This window comes from Zophobas morio, unplaced genomic scaffold (genome assembly GCF_036711695.1).
Source record: "Zophobas morio isolate AGI-343-1 ecotype UQ-CSIRO unplaced genomic scaffold, CSIRO_AGI_Zmor_V1 ptg000007l, whole genome shotgun sequence".
In the NCBI taxonomy this organism is placed as follows: domain Eukaryota; kingdom Metazoa; phylum Arthropoda; class Insecta; order Coleoptera; family Tenebrionidae; genus Zophobas; species Zophobas morio.
Genome location: NW_026972112.1, coordinates 5212653 through 5227992, shown reverse-complemented (window position 1 = coordinate 5227992; position 15340 = coordinate 5212653). Strand labels below are relative to the sequence as shown.

General features: G+C 29.5%; 1 protein-coding gene across 1 annotated transcript in view; it reads left to right on the top strand.

The window, feature by feature from the left end:
- The window catches only part of LOC135124328 (unc-112-related protein-like), a 55135-nt gene that overhangs the window by 29283 nt on the left and 10512 nt on the right, over positions 1–15340 (top strand). The window contains exons 2-4 of the mRNA XM_064049309.1: positions 4105–4610; positions 5276–5475; positions 11715–11925. Of these exons, the coding sequence (XP_063905379.1) occupies positions 4105–4610; positions 5276–5475; positions 11715–11925 (917 nt within the window). The remainder of the gene's footprint in view (positions 1–4104; positions 4611–5275; positions 5476–11714; positions 11926–15340) is intronic.

The following is a 15340-nucleotide window of genomic DNA, read 5'->3' as shown; positions in this document are numbered from 1 at the left end:
ACGAGGCCGAGGGTGAGGAAAATGAGTCTGATGAAGATGTTGATGTTTATGTTCCTTCTCTTAATGAAATGGCGCAAAAAATGGCAGAGACTCGCAACTTTTTAGAATCGCGCACTGTTCCGGAGCCTATATGGAACAGCTTTTGCAACCTCGAACGCTATATTAGTGACATTCACTTTTCTAATAGATATGTACAGACAAAAATAACTGATTTTGTCAAGTAGACTTGTGTTTATGTGACGTCTTGTTATATGTAATTACATAAATAGCTATGTTTTTTTTTATTTTTAGTTTATAAACCAAGAAATATTTTTTGAATTGTTCCCAACGTAGAATTGAAGTAAATTGAATTTAAACAAACGCAGTTTTTATTTTTCCGTTAATAGTGAACTTCGGATATAATGAACTAGTTTTGTTACATTTTTTGAGTTCATTATAACCGGACGCTACTGTATTTTCATTTTTCAACTTTTTAAATTTTGATTTTTCGACTTACCGGAAATCGATTTTTGGGTTTTTCAATTTTTCGACTTTTCAGTTTTGAGATTTTTCAATTTGTCGATTTTTTGGTTTTTCATTTCTTCAGTTTTTCGGTTTTTCAAGTTTTCGAATTTTTAAATTTAAAATTTTTCAATTTTTCGATTTTATTTTTTTACGTTCCGATTTCCCGATTTTAATTTTTTTATGCTTTTGGTTTTTGCTAAATTTTCATTTTTCCATTTCTCAATTTCTCGATTTTTCGACTTTTTGATTTTGTGTTTTTTTTTAATGTTAAATTTTTCGTTATTGTAATTTTTCTATTTTTTAAATTTTAGATATTTAGATTTTTCGACATCTTGAATTCTCGATCTTTTTTCAGTTCGAATTCCCCGGTTTTTCGATTTTCCAAAATTACGATTTTTCAATCCTTCGATTTTTGAAAATTTTTGATTTCTCGATTTTTCAGTTTTTGATTTTACAACTTTTAGATGTTTCAAATTTTAGAGTTTGCAAATTTCACGAGTTTACAGTTTTTAATCTCGTCAATTTTTCGATTTGCAATTTTTCCTGTGGGTTTTTAATTTTCTTTATTTTTTCAATTTTCTGCTTTCAATTTTCCCTTTTTTTAATTTTTCATTTGCAGTTTTTCTAGTTTTCATTTTAATTATGTAACACTCCTAATAATTATAATTTTTAAAGTTGTTCACTTTTTCAGTTTTTCGTTTTTAGAATTTTTCAATTTTTTGGTGTTTGAATGTCACAGATTTTGGACTTTACAATTTTCAAGATTCTATAATTTTTCGATTTTACAATTTTTGGATTTTCCAATTTTTCAATTCGAATGGTTTTTCTTCTTTCCCATTCTTCGATTCATTAATTTTATTTTAGATTTTTAAGTTTCTCGGTTTTTAATTTTTCATTGTTTCAATTTTTTATTTTTTCGGGTTTTTAACTTTTCGAATAAACAAAATCGAAAAATTATAAAATAGAAAAATTGTAAAACTGAAAAAGTACAAAATGAAAGCTTCGAAATATAAAAAAATTGGAAATCAAGAACTTAAAAAATCAAAGATTGAAAATGTAAAAAATTGAATAAACAAAAAATTATAAAATCCAAAGAAACATTGAAAAAATAAAGATAATGGAAAAATGAAAAATTGTGATATAAAATCAAGAAAATGAAAATTACAAAATCGGGAAAATGAAAATATCGTAAATCTGAAAAATATAGAAATTGAAAAATTCCCAAAATTGCGATGTTTAAAATTGAGATAGCGAAAACTTAAAAATCGAGAAATCGAAAAGTTTTTAAAATTGGAAAATTGAGATATGAGAAATCGAAAATTCCAAAAATGGAAAAATTGAAACACATTAAAAAATTAAAATCGGAAAATCGAAACATAAAGATTATAAAAGGGAAAAATGAAAAATATAAAAAATCGAAAATTTAAAATATATACTAGAAAAATCGAAAATTTTGAAAATCGAAAAACAAAGAAATCGAAATCGAAAACTTGAGACTTCAAAAGATCGAGAAATCGAAATCGGCCGAAATCGGAAAATTCAAAATTGAAATATTTACTTCAAAAAAAGATAAACGGAAAAATCGAAAAACTCAAAAAAATCGATAAATATGAGAAACAGAAAATTCCAAAAATCGAAAAATTGAAATACAGATTAAAAACTTTAAAAAATCGAAGTTAAAAAATCGATTTTCCGTTTTATCGATTTTGCAATTTTTTGTTTCTTCAATTTTTTCCAATTTTTTAATGTTCCGATTTTTCAATTTTTCGCATTTTCTACTTTCCGAATAAACAAAATGGAAAAGTTATAAAATAGAAAAATTGTGAAATTGAAAACTCAAAATGAAAAAACGCAAAAGTATAAAATGAAGGCTTCGAGAAATCTAAAAACTTGAGAAATTGAAGAAACGGAAAATTCAAAAATCGAAAGATTAAAAATTGAGAAACTTAAAGATCGAAAAATTGCGGTCGAAAACACGAAAATTATTGTAAAATCTAAATATTGAAAATTGGAAAATCGAGGAATTGAAAATGTGAAAAATTGAATAAACGAAAAATTGTGATATCAAATCCAGAAAATGAAAATTAAAAAATCGGGAAAATGGTATAGTTCAAATATTACTTTAGATGAGGCTTGTAAATGGATGGAACATCTAAAAGACAAATTTCAAAGTATACGTGACAATTTTGACAACCGTTTTCTATCCTGCTCTTGATATTTTAAATATTCAAATTAAAGATAGGTTTGAAAGCATGAAAAACGTCAGAAACTATTTTTCTTTTCTGGAACCACAGGAAATGTTGAATAGTACAGACGAAGAATTTGTGGAGGCAGCATCAAAGTTGGCAAATAAATACGAAGAAGATATTTCTAGTGCAATCTGTGGGCAAATCGTTAGTTTTAAAAACATTGTTGTTGGTGAAATTATTCAGCAAAAAATAACTAAAATTACAGATATTGCTAAGTTTCTGTTTATGGACAATAATTTTTTAACGGCAGAAAGATCTTTTTCTAAATTAAAATTAATTAAATCATATTTGGGAAGCACGATGAGTCAAAAACTATTAACCAACTTAGCTGTGTTGAGCATTGAGTGTGATCGATCCCAAAAATTAGATCTCGACAGTGTCGTACGCGAATTTATGAACTCTCGACAACGTCGAATGAAGCCAGTATAATCAATTAACAATTTTTAAAAATTATTGTGTGTATAAATTATTATTATTTGTAAATCTGTATTATTCGGCGCCACTACTGGTAAACCAGTAATTTCATATTAATTTTATATTACTTTTTAAATTTGGTGTATGGGGGCGCTTACTATAAACTGCGGGGGGGCGCAGTGGAAGTTAGCTACGCCACTGGTGAGACCCCGTATACCTATCTACGATTTATTTCAGCTCTTAGGCGATCGAATCAAATGTGGAACACGGGACTGTCATAAAAGAAATGAATTGATCGCTCGTTTATTCGCGCTCGACTTTTATTTAATTGACCTATAAAAGAGCGAACAACAGATGCTCGCCTTTTCTTGAAATAGGTCGACGTAGTAAAAGCTGCACCGTTTTCCGGCATTTTACAAGACAAGTTATGGAAAATGAGGGCACAGTCAATCGTAGACTGGATAGAAACCCGACTAGACAGAAATGATGTACAGTCACATATATTTACACTGACACAACTGTAAAAATAATTTTAACTTTCGTTTAAATAAGCTACCTGATGCTGTTTACCTCGCGGGCTAAAATTACGTGTGCGTCGATGCCAACTTTTATTTAGAACCAGAACAAAAGAGCAATTAACGATAAAATGATCGGGAATATGCAATTGTTGGTTGTAGCGAAAACGTAAACAAGAATAGTTGCTCCACTTACATAAACTAGATTATGAATTAAACTTTATCACTGAGTTAAGGCGAAGGCGTAAATTGAACGTAAACATGATTACTAAATTGTGTACTTTTAAACTTAAGAATGGGTGGTTATGCACTATTATGGCATCATAACTGTAAATTGGTTTTAGCGCGCAAAAAATGATACATACATTTTATATAGTCTGTCCAAAGATTTCTCAAGCTTTGAATTTTTCGCTTCTTTCCAGAAATCTCAATGGACTGGTCGGACCACGCCCTCTGGTGGCCCAGCAAAAACATCTGGCTCACCAGGACGCGCTCCACCTTGGACCAATACGGCGTCCAGGCCGACGCCCTCCTGCATTTCACCCCCATGCACAAAAACCTTCGTGTACAACTCCCCGACCTACGTTACTTGGACATGAAAGTGGACTTCTCCGTAAAAACATTTTCCGCGGTTATACACTTGTGTAAAGACCTAGGTGTTAGGCATCCAGAAGAATTGTCGCTGTGCAAACCCCTAGAACCCTACCACTTAAAACAGAACTACAATTCCATGCCAAAGAAAAAAGTTGAAAATGGAAACCCGAGGAACGGACACCCGAATCTCCCCCCAGACACCAACACGTTCATCGCCAACAGCAGCCCAGATGGCAGCACTGGTAGTCTGGACAAGAGTGGGTTCATGTGCGCCCCCGTCACACCCTCCAAACCCCCGCCGTCTTCCACCCCAGTGAGCAGTCCAGTCGGAAATGTAAGCATTTATTTGTTTATTTTGTTATGTATGGAAAATATGGCTCCAGTGTCAAGAAAAAACAGATAAAATGTAGTTAAATAAATAAGAATATATCTGTGTGTAAATAAAAAATATTAAGGTTAACTACCGTGCAAAAATAGCGACATTTTGTACTACAACTAATGAATAATGGGTTGCATATGCAATGGTTTCAGAGAAACAGACAAAAAAAACATTTTAGCTTGTCTTGTAGTCAAGTAGAGACAAGATTTATCTTAATAATGACACTACTTAAAAACTTAAAAAGAGGCACTTAAATTCCTTTCTGCGAGAGTGCTTTCGAAATATCTGCATTGTGTTTTCAGACCTCACACCATCCTCCATAGATCAAACTACAAACACTAGTCCAACTACTATTAAAAATTCCCCTGGCATTTAAATACGAAACGATAAACGTATTATCCATGCAACGTAAACACCAAACAACCGTTCTGTGTTGATTTAAATATATAATTTTGGCGCTTACGTAACAAACCCGTACTATCACGTCTAGTCCGATCCCAAAATCCCACTTTATTTCTTTAATAAAACGTAAATTCCGTAAAAAGCCGTACGTGTTTATTTGCTCTGAGATAATTTTATCTCGTGTTTTATTTGCTTATTTTTAAATAATTTGCTTTCAGACGGGGACGTGGGGACGATCGGGTTTTGGCTCCGACACCAACGGTTTTTCGCCGAATTTGTCCAACAGCATAAGTTCGGAGCAATTGAATGGAAGTTACGACAGTTTTCTTGCCCAGGCGCCCCCTGCACCGAGCCCCGAGGCCAGAAAGCACATGGTTAGGCCGAAGTCGCTTATCGAAAAAGCGAGGATGAATGTGGCGTAAGTAGGCAACCAAGATTGCGCGGTGCCAACTGTGAAAGTTGAAAAATGTTCGTTGACATTTGCGTCAAATTTTTCATTTTTAAATGCAGCGGCTAAAGCTTCATAATTTATTTATTTTTTTTTAATTGGTTGCGACCTTAATAAGTGCATTTTAATGAAATTGTAGTTGTAATTAAATCGTTGTTTTGTGTTTTTTAATGAAAGACGTTCGTCTTCATTGGAAATTAATTTGTTTTTTGTTATTCTGAACGCGTAAAGGATATAACCACTTTACATAAATTATGTTGCCGTGTGCGTTTTTTTTTTTAACTTGGGTCTCGTTTTCTTAGTTTGAAAATCATCAAGAAGCTTGGGAGAGCAGAAGTTTTTTGTTAATAATTGCTATTTAATTTTAACGAGTTTTTTTGGTCATATAAATTGTTTATTACTTCCCGAGCGTAAGCTGTTTTGTAAGCGATTTCATTAGGCGATTGGCTACTTTTATGTTTTGTCGACGTTTTCAAAATTTATATTAGTCAATGTTATTTCAATTTTATTGTGATTTATAATTTCGTGTTGAGTTGTTATCCTAGACAGAGATTATTTTGGAGGAAAAGATTACAATTTCTCGAATTTTCAATTTTGCGGCTTTTCGACATTTCGATAATTCTCGATTTTTCACTTTTTTGATTTTTAAGTGTTTCAATTCCTCGATTTCCAATTTTTCGATTCCGCAATTTCCCAGTTTTAAAATTTTCGATTTCTCGATTTTTTATTTTTTGATTTTAAATTTTTCAGTGTTTTAATATTTCAGTTTTTGGCGTTTTTAAATTTTCAATTTTTTTATTTTCCGACTTTTGGATTTCTTGACTTTCCAATTTTCGATTTTTCGATGTTTTGGTTCCTCGACTTCAGATTTTCAATTGTTTAATTTTTCAGGTTTTTGATTTTAAAATTTTTCCGTTATTTGAGTTTTGGCATTTTTAATTTTTTCATATTTTAATTTATTGGTTTTTCGGTGTTTCGATGTTTCAATTTTTTTTTTATTTAGATGTTGCAATTTTTAAAATTTTAATTTTTAGATATTTTGATTTCGCAATGTCTCAAGTTTCCGATCGTTGGATGTTTGGATTTTTTGACTTTTCGATTTTTTAATGTTTTGATCTTTTTCGATTTCCCATTTTTTTTTAATTTCAGTTTTGGGATTTTTCAATTTTCGATTCCTTTTTTTAGTTTGTCGATTTCTCAATTTTTCAATTTTTCAACTTAGAATTGTCGATTTTCGATATTTCGTTTTTTTTTTCATATTTCACTTCTTGGATTTTTCAGTTTTTTTTTAATAATGTTTCAACTTTTCAAATCTTAATTTTTCGATGTTTCGGTTTCTCGATTTCAGATTTTCAGTTCTTCAATTTTTCAGGTTTTGGAATTTTTAATTTTTTCATATTTTAATTTATTGATTCTTCGATTTTGTTTTAATCTAAACGTTTCAAATTTTAATTTTTAGATATTTCGATTTCTCGATGTTTCAATTTTCCGATTGTTAGATGTTTGGATTTTTCGGTTTTTCGATTTTACAATGTTTTGATGTTTCGATTTTTCAATTTTTTTATTTCCCTTTTTTTTAAATTTCTGTTTTGGGATTTTTCAATTTCTTGATTTTTCAATTTTACGATTTTTTAATATTTGCTTTTTTTGCTTTGTCGATTTCCGATTTTTCGGTTTTTCGACCTTTTGGGTTTTCAATTTTTTAAATTTTCAATATGTCGGTTTTTCCACTTTTTGATATTGAAATTTTTTTAATTTCGAATTCTCGATTTTTCAATTTTCCGACTTATAATTTCCGATTTTTCGATTTTCGATAGTTCTTTTTTTTTATATTTCGCTTCTTGGATTTTTCGATGTTTCGGTTTCTCGACTTCAGATTTTCAAATCTTCAATTTTTCGGGTTTTTAGTTTTAAAATTTTTGGTATTTTGATTTTTCAGTTTTATCAATTTTTCGATGTTTCGATTTTTTCTTAAGTGTTTCAATTTTTCAAATTTTAATTTTTCGATATTTCGAATTCTCGATCTCCCAAATTTCCGATTGTTGGATATTTCGATTTTACAATGTTTTGATGTTTCGATTTTTCAATTTTTCGATTTCCCAGTTTTTCTGCATTTCAGTTTTGGGATTTTTTAATATTTAAATTTTTCGATTTCCCGATTTCCCAGTTTTTCAATATGTATTTTAATTTTAGATTTTTTTTCGACCTTTCGGCTTTTCAATTTTTCAAATTTTCAATATTTCGGTTTTTCCATTTTTTCGACTTACAATTTCAGATTTTTCGACTTTCGACAGTTCGTTTTCTTCTATATTTCGCTTCGTGAATTTCTCGATTTTTTTTAATTTAAATGTTTCAATTTTTCAAATTTTAATTTTTCGATATTTCTCAAATGTTTTCAATTTTCCGATTGATGGATGTTTCGATTTTTCGATTTCCCAATTTTTCTACATTTCAGTTTCGGGATTTTTCTATTTCTCGATTTTTCAAGTTTTCGATTTTACAAATTTTTAATATTTAAATTTTTCGATTTCTCAATTTCGCAGTTTTTCAATATTTTAATTTTAGATTTTTCGGTTTGTCGATTTCTCGGATTTTCCACCTTTTGTCTTTTCAAATTTTCATTTCGACTTTCAATAGTTCGTTTTTTGTATATTTCGCTTCTTGGATTTTTCGTTTTTTTTTTTTTAATTTGAATGTTTCAATTTTTCAATATTTCGATTTCTCGATCTCTCAATTTTCCGTATGTTGAAAATTTCGGGTTTTTCGGCTTTTCGATTTTACAGTGTTTCGATTTTTTAATTTTTCTACATTTCAATTTTGGGATTTTTCAAGTTTTCGATTTTACAATTTTTTAATATTTGAATTTTCGATTTCCCGATTTCTCAGTTGTTCAATGTTTTAATTTTAGATTTTTCCGTTTGTCAATTTTTCGATGTTTCGATTTCTCGGCTTCTCGACCTCTTGGCTTTTCAATTTTTCAAATTTTAAATATTTCTATTTTTCCCTTTTTCCACTCAGAATTTTCAATTTTTCGGCTTTCGATAGTTCGTTTTTGTCTATATTTCGCTTCTTGGATTTTCCGATATTTCGATTTTTCGATCTCTCAATTTTCCGATTGTTGGATGTTTTGATTTTTCGGCTTTTCGATTTAACAATGTTTTTGGATTTTTCAATTTCTCGATTTTTCAAGTTTTCGATTTTACAGTTTTTTAATATTTTAATTTTTCGATTTCCCGATTTCTCAGTTTTTCAACATTGTACGTATAGATTTTTCGGTTTGTCGATTTCTCGATCTTTTTCATTTTTTCAAATTTTCTGTATTTCGGTTTTTCCATTTTGAAATTCTCTTAATTTTGATTTCTTGATTTTTCAATTTTCCGATTTTCAATAGTTCGGTTTTTTTGCTATATTTCGCTTCCTAACTTTTTCGATTTTTTTTTTTTAATTTAAATGTTTCAATTTTTCAAATTTCAATTTTTCGATTTCTCGATCTTTCAATTTTTCGATTGTTGGATGTTTCGATTTTTCAATTTTTCCTTTTCCCAATTTTTCTGCATTTCAATTTTGGGATTTTTCAATTTCTCGATTTTTCAAGTTTTTGATTTTACAATTTTTTAATATTTGAATTTTTCGATTTCGCGGTTTTTCAATATGTATTTTAATTATAGATTTTTCAGTTTGTCGATTTTTCGATGTTTCGATTTGTATGTTTTTCGACCTTCTGGCTTTTCAATTTTTCAAATTTTCAATATTGGGTTTTTCCATTTTTCGATACTGAAATTTTTTCAATTTCGATTTTTCGATTTTTCAAATTTTCTATTTTTCGACCTAAATTTCCGATTTTTCAACTTTCGACAGTTCGTTTTCTTCTATATTTCGCTTCGTGAATTTCTCATTTTTTTTTAATTTAAATGTTTCAATTTTTCAAATTTCGATTTTTCGATATTTCTCGAATTTTCTCAATTTTCCGATTGATGGATGTTTCGATTTTTCAATTTTTCGACGTCCCAATTTTTTTACATTTCAGTTTTGGGGTTTTTCAAGTTTTCGATTTTACAAATTTTTATTATTTAAATTTTTCGATTTCCCGATTTCGCAGTTCTTCAATATTTTAATTTTAGATTTTTCGGTTTGTCGATTTCTCGGTTTTTCCACCTTTTGTCTTTTAAAATTTTCATTTCGACTTTCAATAGTTCGTTTTTTCTATATTTCGCTTCTTGGATTTTTCCTTTTTTTTAAGTCCAATGTTTCAATTTTTCAAATTTTTATTTTTCAATACTTTGATTTCTCGATCTCCCAATTTTCCGATTGTTGAAAATTTCGGGTTTTTTGGCTTTTCGATTTTACAATTTTTTAATATTTGAATTTTCGATTTCCCGATTTCTCAGTTTTTCAATGTTTTAATTTTAGATTTTTCGGTTTGTCAATTTCTCGATGCTTGGATTTCTCGGTTTTTCGACCTCTTGGCTTTTCAATTTTTGAAATTTTCAATATTTCGGTTTTTCCATTTTTCGATATTAAAATTTTTTTAATTTCGATTTTTCTACTCAAATTTTCAATTTTTCGGCTTTCGATAGTTCATTTTTGTCTATATTTCGCTTCTTGGATTTTCCAATATTTCGATTTTTCGATCTCTCAATTTTCCGATTGTTGGATGTTTTGATTTTTCGGCTTTTCGATTTTGCAATGTTTTTAGATTTTTCAATTTCTCGATTTTTCAAGTTTTCGATTTTACAATTTTTTAATATTTGAATTTTTCGATTTGCCGACTTCTCAGTTTTTCAATATTTTAATTTTAGATTTTTCGGTTTGTCGATTTCTCGACCTTTTTCAATTTTTCCAATTTTCAGTATTTCTGTTTTTCCATTTTGAATTTTTTTTAATTTTGATTTCTAGATTTTTCAATTTTTCGACTTTCAGTAGTTGGTTTTTTTTCTATATTTCGCTTCTTAACTTTTTCGATTTTTTTTTAATTTAAATGTTTCAATTTTTCAAATTTCAATTTTTCGATTTCTCGATTTTTCAATTTGTCGATTTCCCAATTTTTTGACAGTTCAGTTTTGGAATTTTTACATTTTCTCGATTTTCCAAGTTTTCAATTTTTTAATACGTATTTGAATTTTTCGATTTCCCGATTTCTCAGATTTTAATATTTTAATTTATACATTTTTCGGTTTGTCGATTTCATGCAGATTCGATTTCTCGGTTTTTCCATTTTTCGGTATTCAAATTTTTTTAATTTCAATTTCCCAATTCTTCAGTTTTTCCGACTTAGAATTTTCGATTTTTCGTTTGCTTATATATTTCGCTTCGTGGATTTTTCGGTTTTTCGAATTCTCGAATTTTTGATTTTTCGGTTTTTCCCCTTTTAGATATTCGGATTTTCGTTTTTTTGAATATTTAATTCATCGATTTTTAGATGTTTGAATTTTTAGTGTTTCCTTTTCGACTTCTAGATTTTTCAATTTTTTCATTCTTTAGTTTTTCGATTTTTCATTTTTTTATTTCTCGAGTTTTCGATTTTTCGATGTTTCAGTTTTTGATATTTTGACTTTCCGAAAAATTTTATTCGATGTTTTCGGTTTTCCATTTTTTGGAGTTATTATTTACGCCACTGGAGGTAAAAAATAAAAATCGCAAGATCAGATTTTATAATATTTCAAAGCGGAATTTATTGGACGTTACTTGAACGTCAAGGGAAGTTCTGCCGACATAACCTATCAATTTTTACGTCCCGAGCGTAAGCTAAGGAAGTATTGTAATCGAGTACGAAAAAATAGTTATCCCGTTTCCGTCTGTTTGTCTATCCATCGTCTGTGTCGGTTTTTATTAAACAAATAATTTCCGAAACTATCGGACCGATTACAAGCATACGCACGCTTCTTTAGATTTACTTTAATATTACCTTCGTTTCTTTATTTTAACTTATAGGGGTTCTCATGAAAAAAATAAATAAAATTCGCAAAATATAATTTTTTGAAAAAACTGTATATGTTTTATTGTCTGTCGAAATATCCTTCGACCAATTTTTATCATGTTAATGTTGCAGAACAACTATTCAAATAACAAAGGGGATAGTAGGTTCAAAATTAGACTAATTTAATAAAATTACTATTCACCTCTTTGCAACCTATGATAAGGGTCACAGACGCGTTTTTTCGCTTTTTTAAATCCTCCAAAACCTAATTTTGGGTTTTTTTATTTTACAGTTGGTTAGATTCATCTCTATCCATAATGGAACAAGGGGTTCGGGAGTACGACACGTTGTGTCTCAGGTTCAAGTTCTACGTCTTTTACGACTTGAACCCGAAATACGACGCAGTACGAATCAACCAAATCTACGAGCAAGCCAGGTGGCAACTGCTGAACGAAGAAATCGATTGTACGGAAGAAGAAATGTTGATGTTCGCCGCTTTGCAGGTAGGTAAAAAAAACATTTATTGATTAAAACACACAAATATCGAAATCATAAAACTTATAGAATACAAAAAACAAAACAGATAAAACTCTCAAGTGTCAATAAAATCTATTCTCTAATAATAACGTCTGTTATTATGACGTCGCTTAGAAGAAACTCTTGCATTTCTACCGACCAGTAGACGAATTTTTCTAAAATTTAGTGTTTTCGCAGTATTTCCACTATAGTGTATCACGTATGCGGGATAATATTCGGCATCCTCGTATTTGACAAGTACTGTACCTTTATCGTTGCGCGTAGTGTCATAAAACGCAGGTGGCACCACTGTATCAGAGTCGCCAACAATCGTCTTTGCCACCAAAACCCTAGCCAATATCATAACCTTCTGGCCAAACTGACTAGCATAAGAAACCTCCGGACTAAAGCAAACTCCATGTCCATACTTATGACCGCGTGCTCGCCCATACAACCGCCAGTCGAAATTCTCAGCACATATTCCCCTAACACATGAATTCTTAGTGCCATGAAAAAGCAACCTTTCCCTGACTGGCAAGTACCGACGAAGCATATCTTCTTTTTTCAGCAGATACTGACCCATCAAGAAAGGATTCTCGATTCGTTGTAGTTTACGAATGTACAAACCGCGGTTTGATATTTGGAATAAATTGCGCACTCTTCTGAATTCAGAAGAATGTCTTTCGATTTTGCGAAGGACGTATGGTCTGTATTTGTCGCCTTGGCACTCTATTGCCATCGGTTGTCGCCGGATCAGTTTCATTAAAAGAGGATTGTGTTTCGACCGTTCTGGTTGAGGTGTTTGGGTTTTATGCATAGAAGTCTCTGGAGAATTGTGTTTTGGTTTTTTGGGTTTAGGTTCTGTTGGTTGTGTTGGAAAATGCGAGCGACCGGTTTTGGGGGGTTGTGGTTTTTGTTTTTTAAATGTCTCCCAGTTGGGGGAATTTAGGTTTGAATCCTTGATTGAAACTTTCGTTTCATTTGACATGCTAGCTTTAATAAATGGCGTGGGATCGTGTCCAGAAGAGATTATGTTGTGCCAGGAAGCCATTTTTCGATAGGGTAGGAATTAGTAATCTGTTGCTGCTAGAAAACCATTAACTTTGGTTAACGTGGAGATCTGTCAATTTTCTTTGTTTTTGTAGGTGCCTTGAAAATTCCTAAGAAGATAATAAAATTTCAAGCACTTGTAAAATGGTACTTATAAAATGGGGAAATAAGAGTTAGTATTTCGCAAAAAGAGTGTTATAAAAACAATATTTGACATATTGACATTGTCACATCATAATGACATTTGTTATTTCATGGCGCACTGTTGTCCAAAAACATCCGAAACTGTTTATACCGGGTGTGTCTGGAAAATGGCGTACGTTATGTACGGGGGTTTTGGGAGTCCCAAAAAAATACTAAAAAATTTCTTTATGTTGTACGTTACGAAAAAAAACGTAATTTTATAAAAGTAAAAGTAACTGAAATCCACCTTTTATTTTTTCTCTAAGAAAAGAGAGGGCGGGTGGGCGGGGCTTATATGTTGGGTTAATATGCGTTTTTCTTTTCATTACAAAATACTTAACACATGTTTCAAATGGTAATTTTTTGTAGAAAAATATCGATTTTGAAATTAATTACGCTCCTCCCCCCACTCTGACAACGAATGAAAAATTCATCATAATTGAAATCGGGGCGGCTATAGGTGAGGCGTAATCTTCTTCTAAAAAAATCGAAAACGTATTAAAAATTAAAAATTCAAAATAAAAAATCGAAAACATTACAAATTCTAAATTTTATTCAAAATGGAAGATCAAACGTTAAAAAAAAAAGAAAAATCGGAAAGTTAAAGAGCAAGAAACGAAAAATCGAAAAACTAACATTCTAACATCGAAAAATTGAAAATGAAGAATTTGAAAAATACATCGAAATATCGGAAAATGAAAAATTAAAGATTGAAAACTTAAACAAATGGAAATTTAAAAAAACTGCAGAATTGTAAAGTTGAAAAATCGAAAAATTGCGAAATTGTAAAATCTAAAACTTGAAAAATGAAAATCAGAAAATTAAAAACTCAAAAATCGCGAAAGTGAACAATCGGATAATAAAATCTGAAAATTTGAAAAAAGCCAAAAATTGTAAAATCGAAATAATGAAAAATTGAAAAATTTTAAAACTGAAATATTAAAAATTAAAAATCGTAAAACTGCGGAATCGAAAAAGTTTAAAATTGGAAGATCAACAACTTTGAAAGTCGAAAAATTAAAAATGGAGAAACTAAAAACTGCAAACCTGAAAAATCGAAAAACTGTAACATTAAACAATCAAAAATTTTAAGATCAAAAAATCTGGTAATCGAACAATTGGGAAATCGTATTAAAAAATTCAAAATTCAAAATAAAAAATCGAAAAAATTTCAAATTCTAAATTTTATTTAAAGTGGAAGATCAAACATTTGAAAAAAAAATCGGAAAGTTAAAGAGCAAGAAACGAAAAATCGAAAAACTAACATTGTAACATCGAAAAATTGAAAATGAAGAATTTGAAAAATACATCGAAATATCGGAAAATGAAAAATTAAAGATTGAAAACTTGAACAAATGGAAATTTAAAAAAACTGCAGAATTGTAAAGTTGAAAAATCGAAAAATTGCGAAATTGTAAAATCCAAAACTTGAAAAATGAAAATCAGAAAATTAAAAACTCAAAAATCCCGAAATGAACAATCGGATAATAAAATCTGATAATTTGAAAAAAGCCAAAAATTATAAAATCGAAATAATGAAAAGTTGAAAAATTTTAAAACTGGAATATTAAAAATTAAAAATCGTAAAACTGCGGAATCGAAAAATTTTAAAATTGGAAGATCAACAACTTTGAAAGTCGAAAAATTAAAAATGGAGAAACTAAAAACTGCAAACCTGAAAAATCGAAAAACTGTAACATTAAACAATCAAACATTTTAAAATCAAAAAATCTAGTAATCGAAAAATTGTGAAATCGTATTAAAAAATTCAAAATTCAAAATAAAAAATCTGGTACTAATCGAAAAATTGGGAAATCGTATTAAAAAATTCAAAATTCAAAATAAAAAATCGAAAAAATTTCAAATTCTAAATTTTATTTAAAATAGAAGATCAAACATAAAAAAAAAGAAAAATCGGAAAGTTAAAGAGCAAGAAACGAAAAATCGAAAAACTAACATTGTAACATCGAAAAATTGAAAATGAAGAATTTGAAAAATACATCGAAATATCGGAAAATGAAAAAATAAAGATTGAAAACTTGAACAAATGGAAATTTAAAAAAATTGCAGAATTGTAAAGTTGAAAAATCGAAAAATTGCAAAATTGTAAAATCCAAAACTTGAAAAATGAAAATCAGAAAATTAAAAACTCAAAAATTGCGAAAGTGA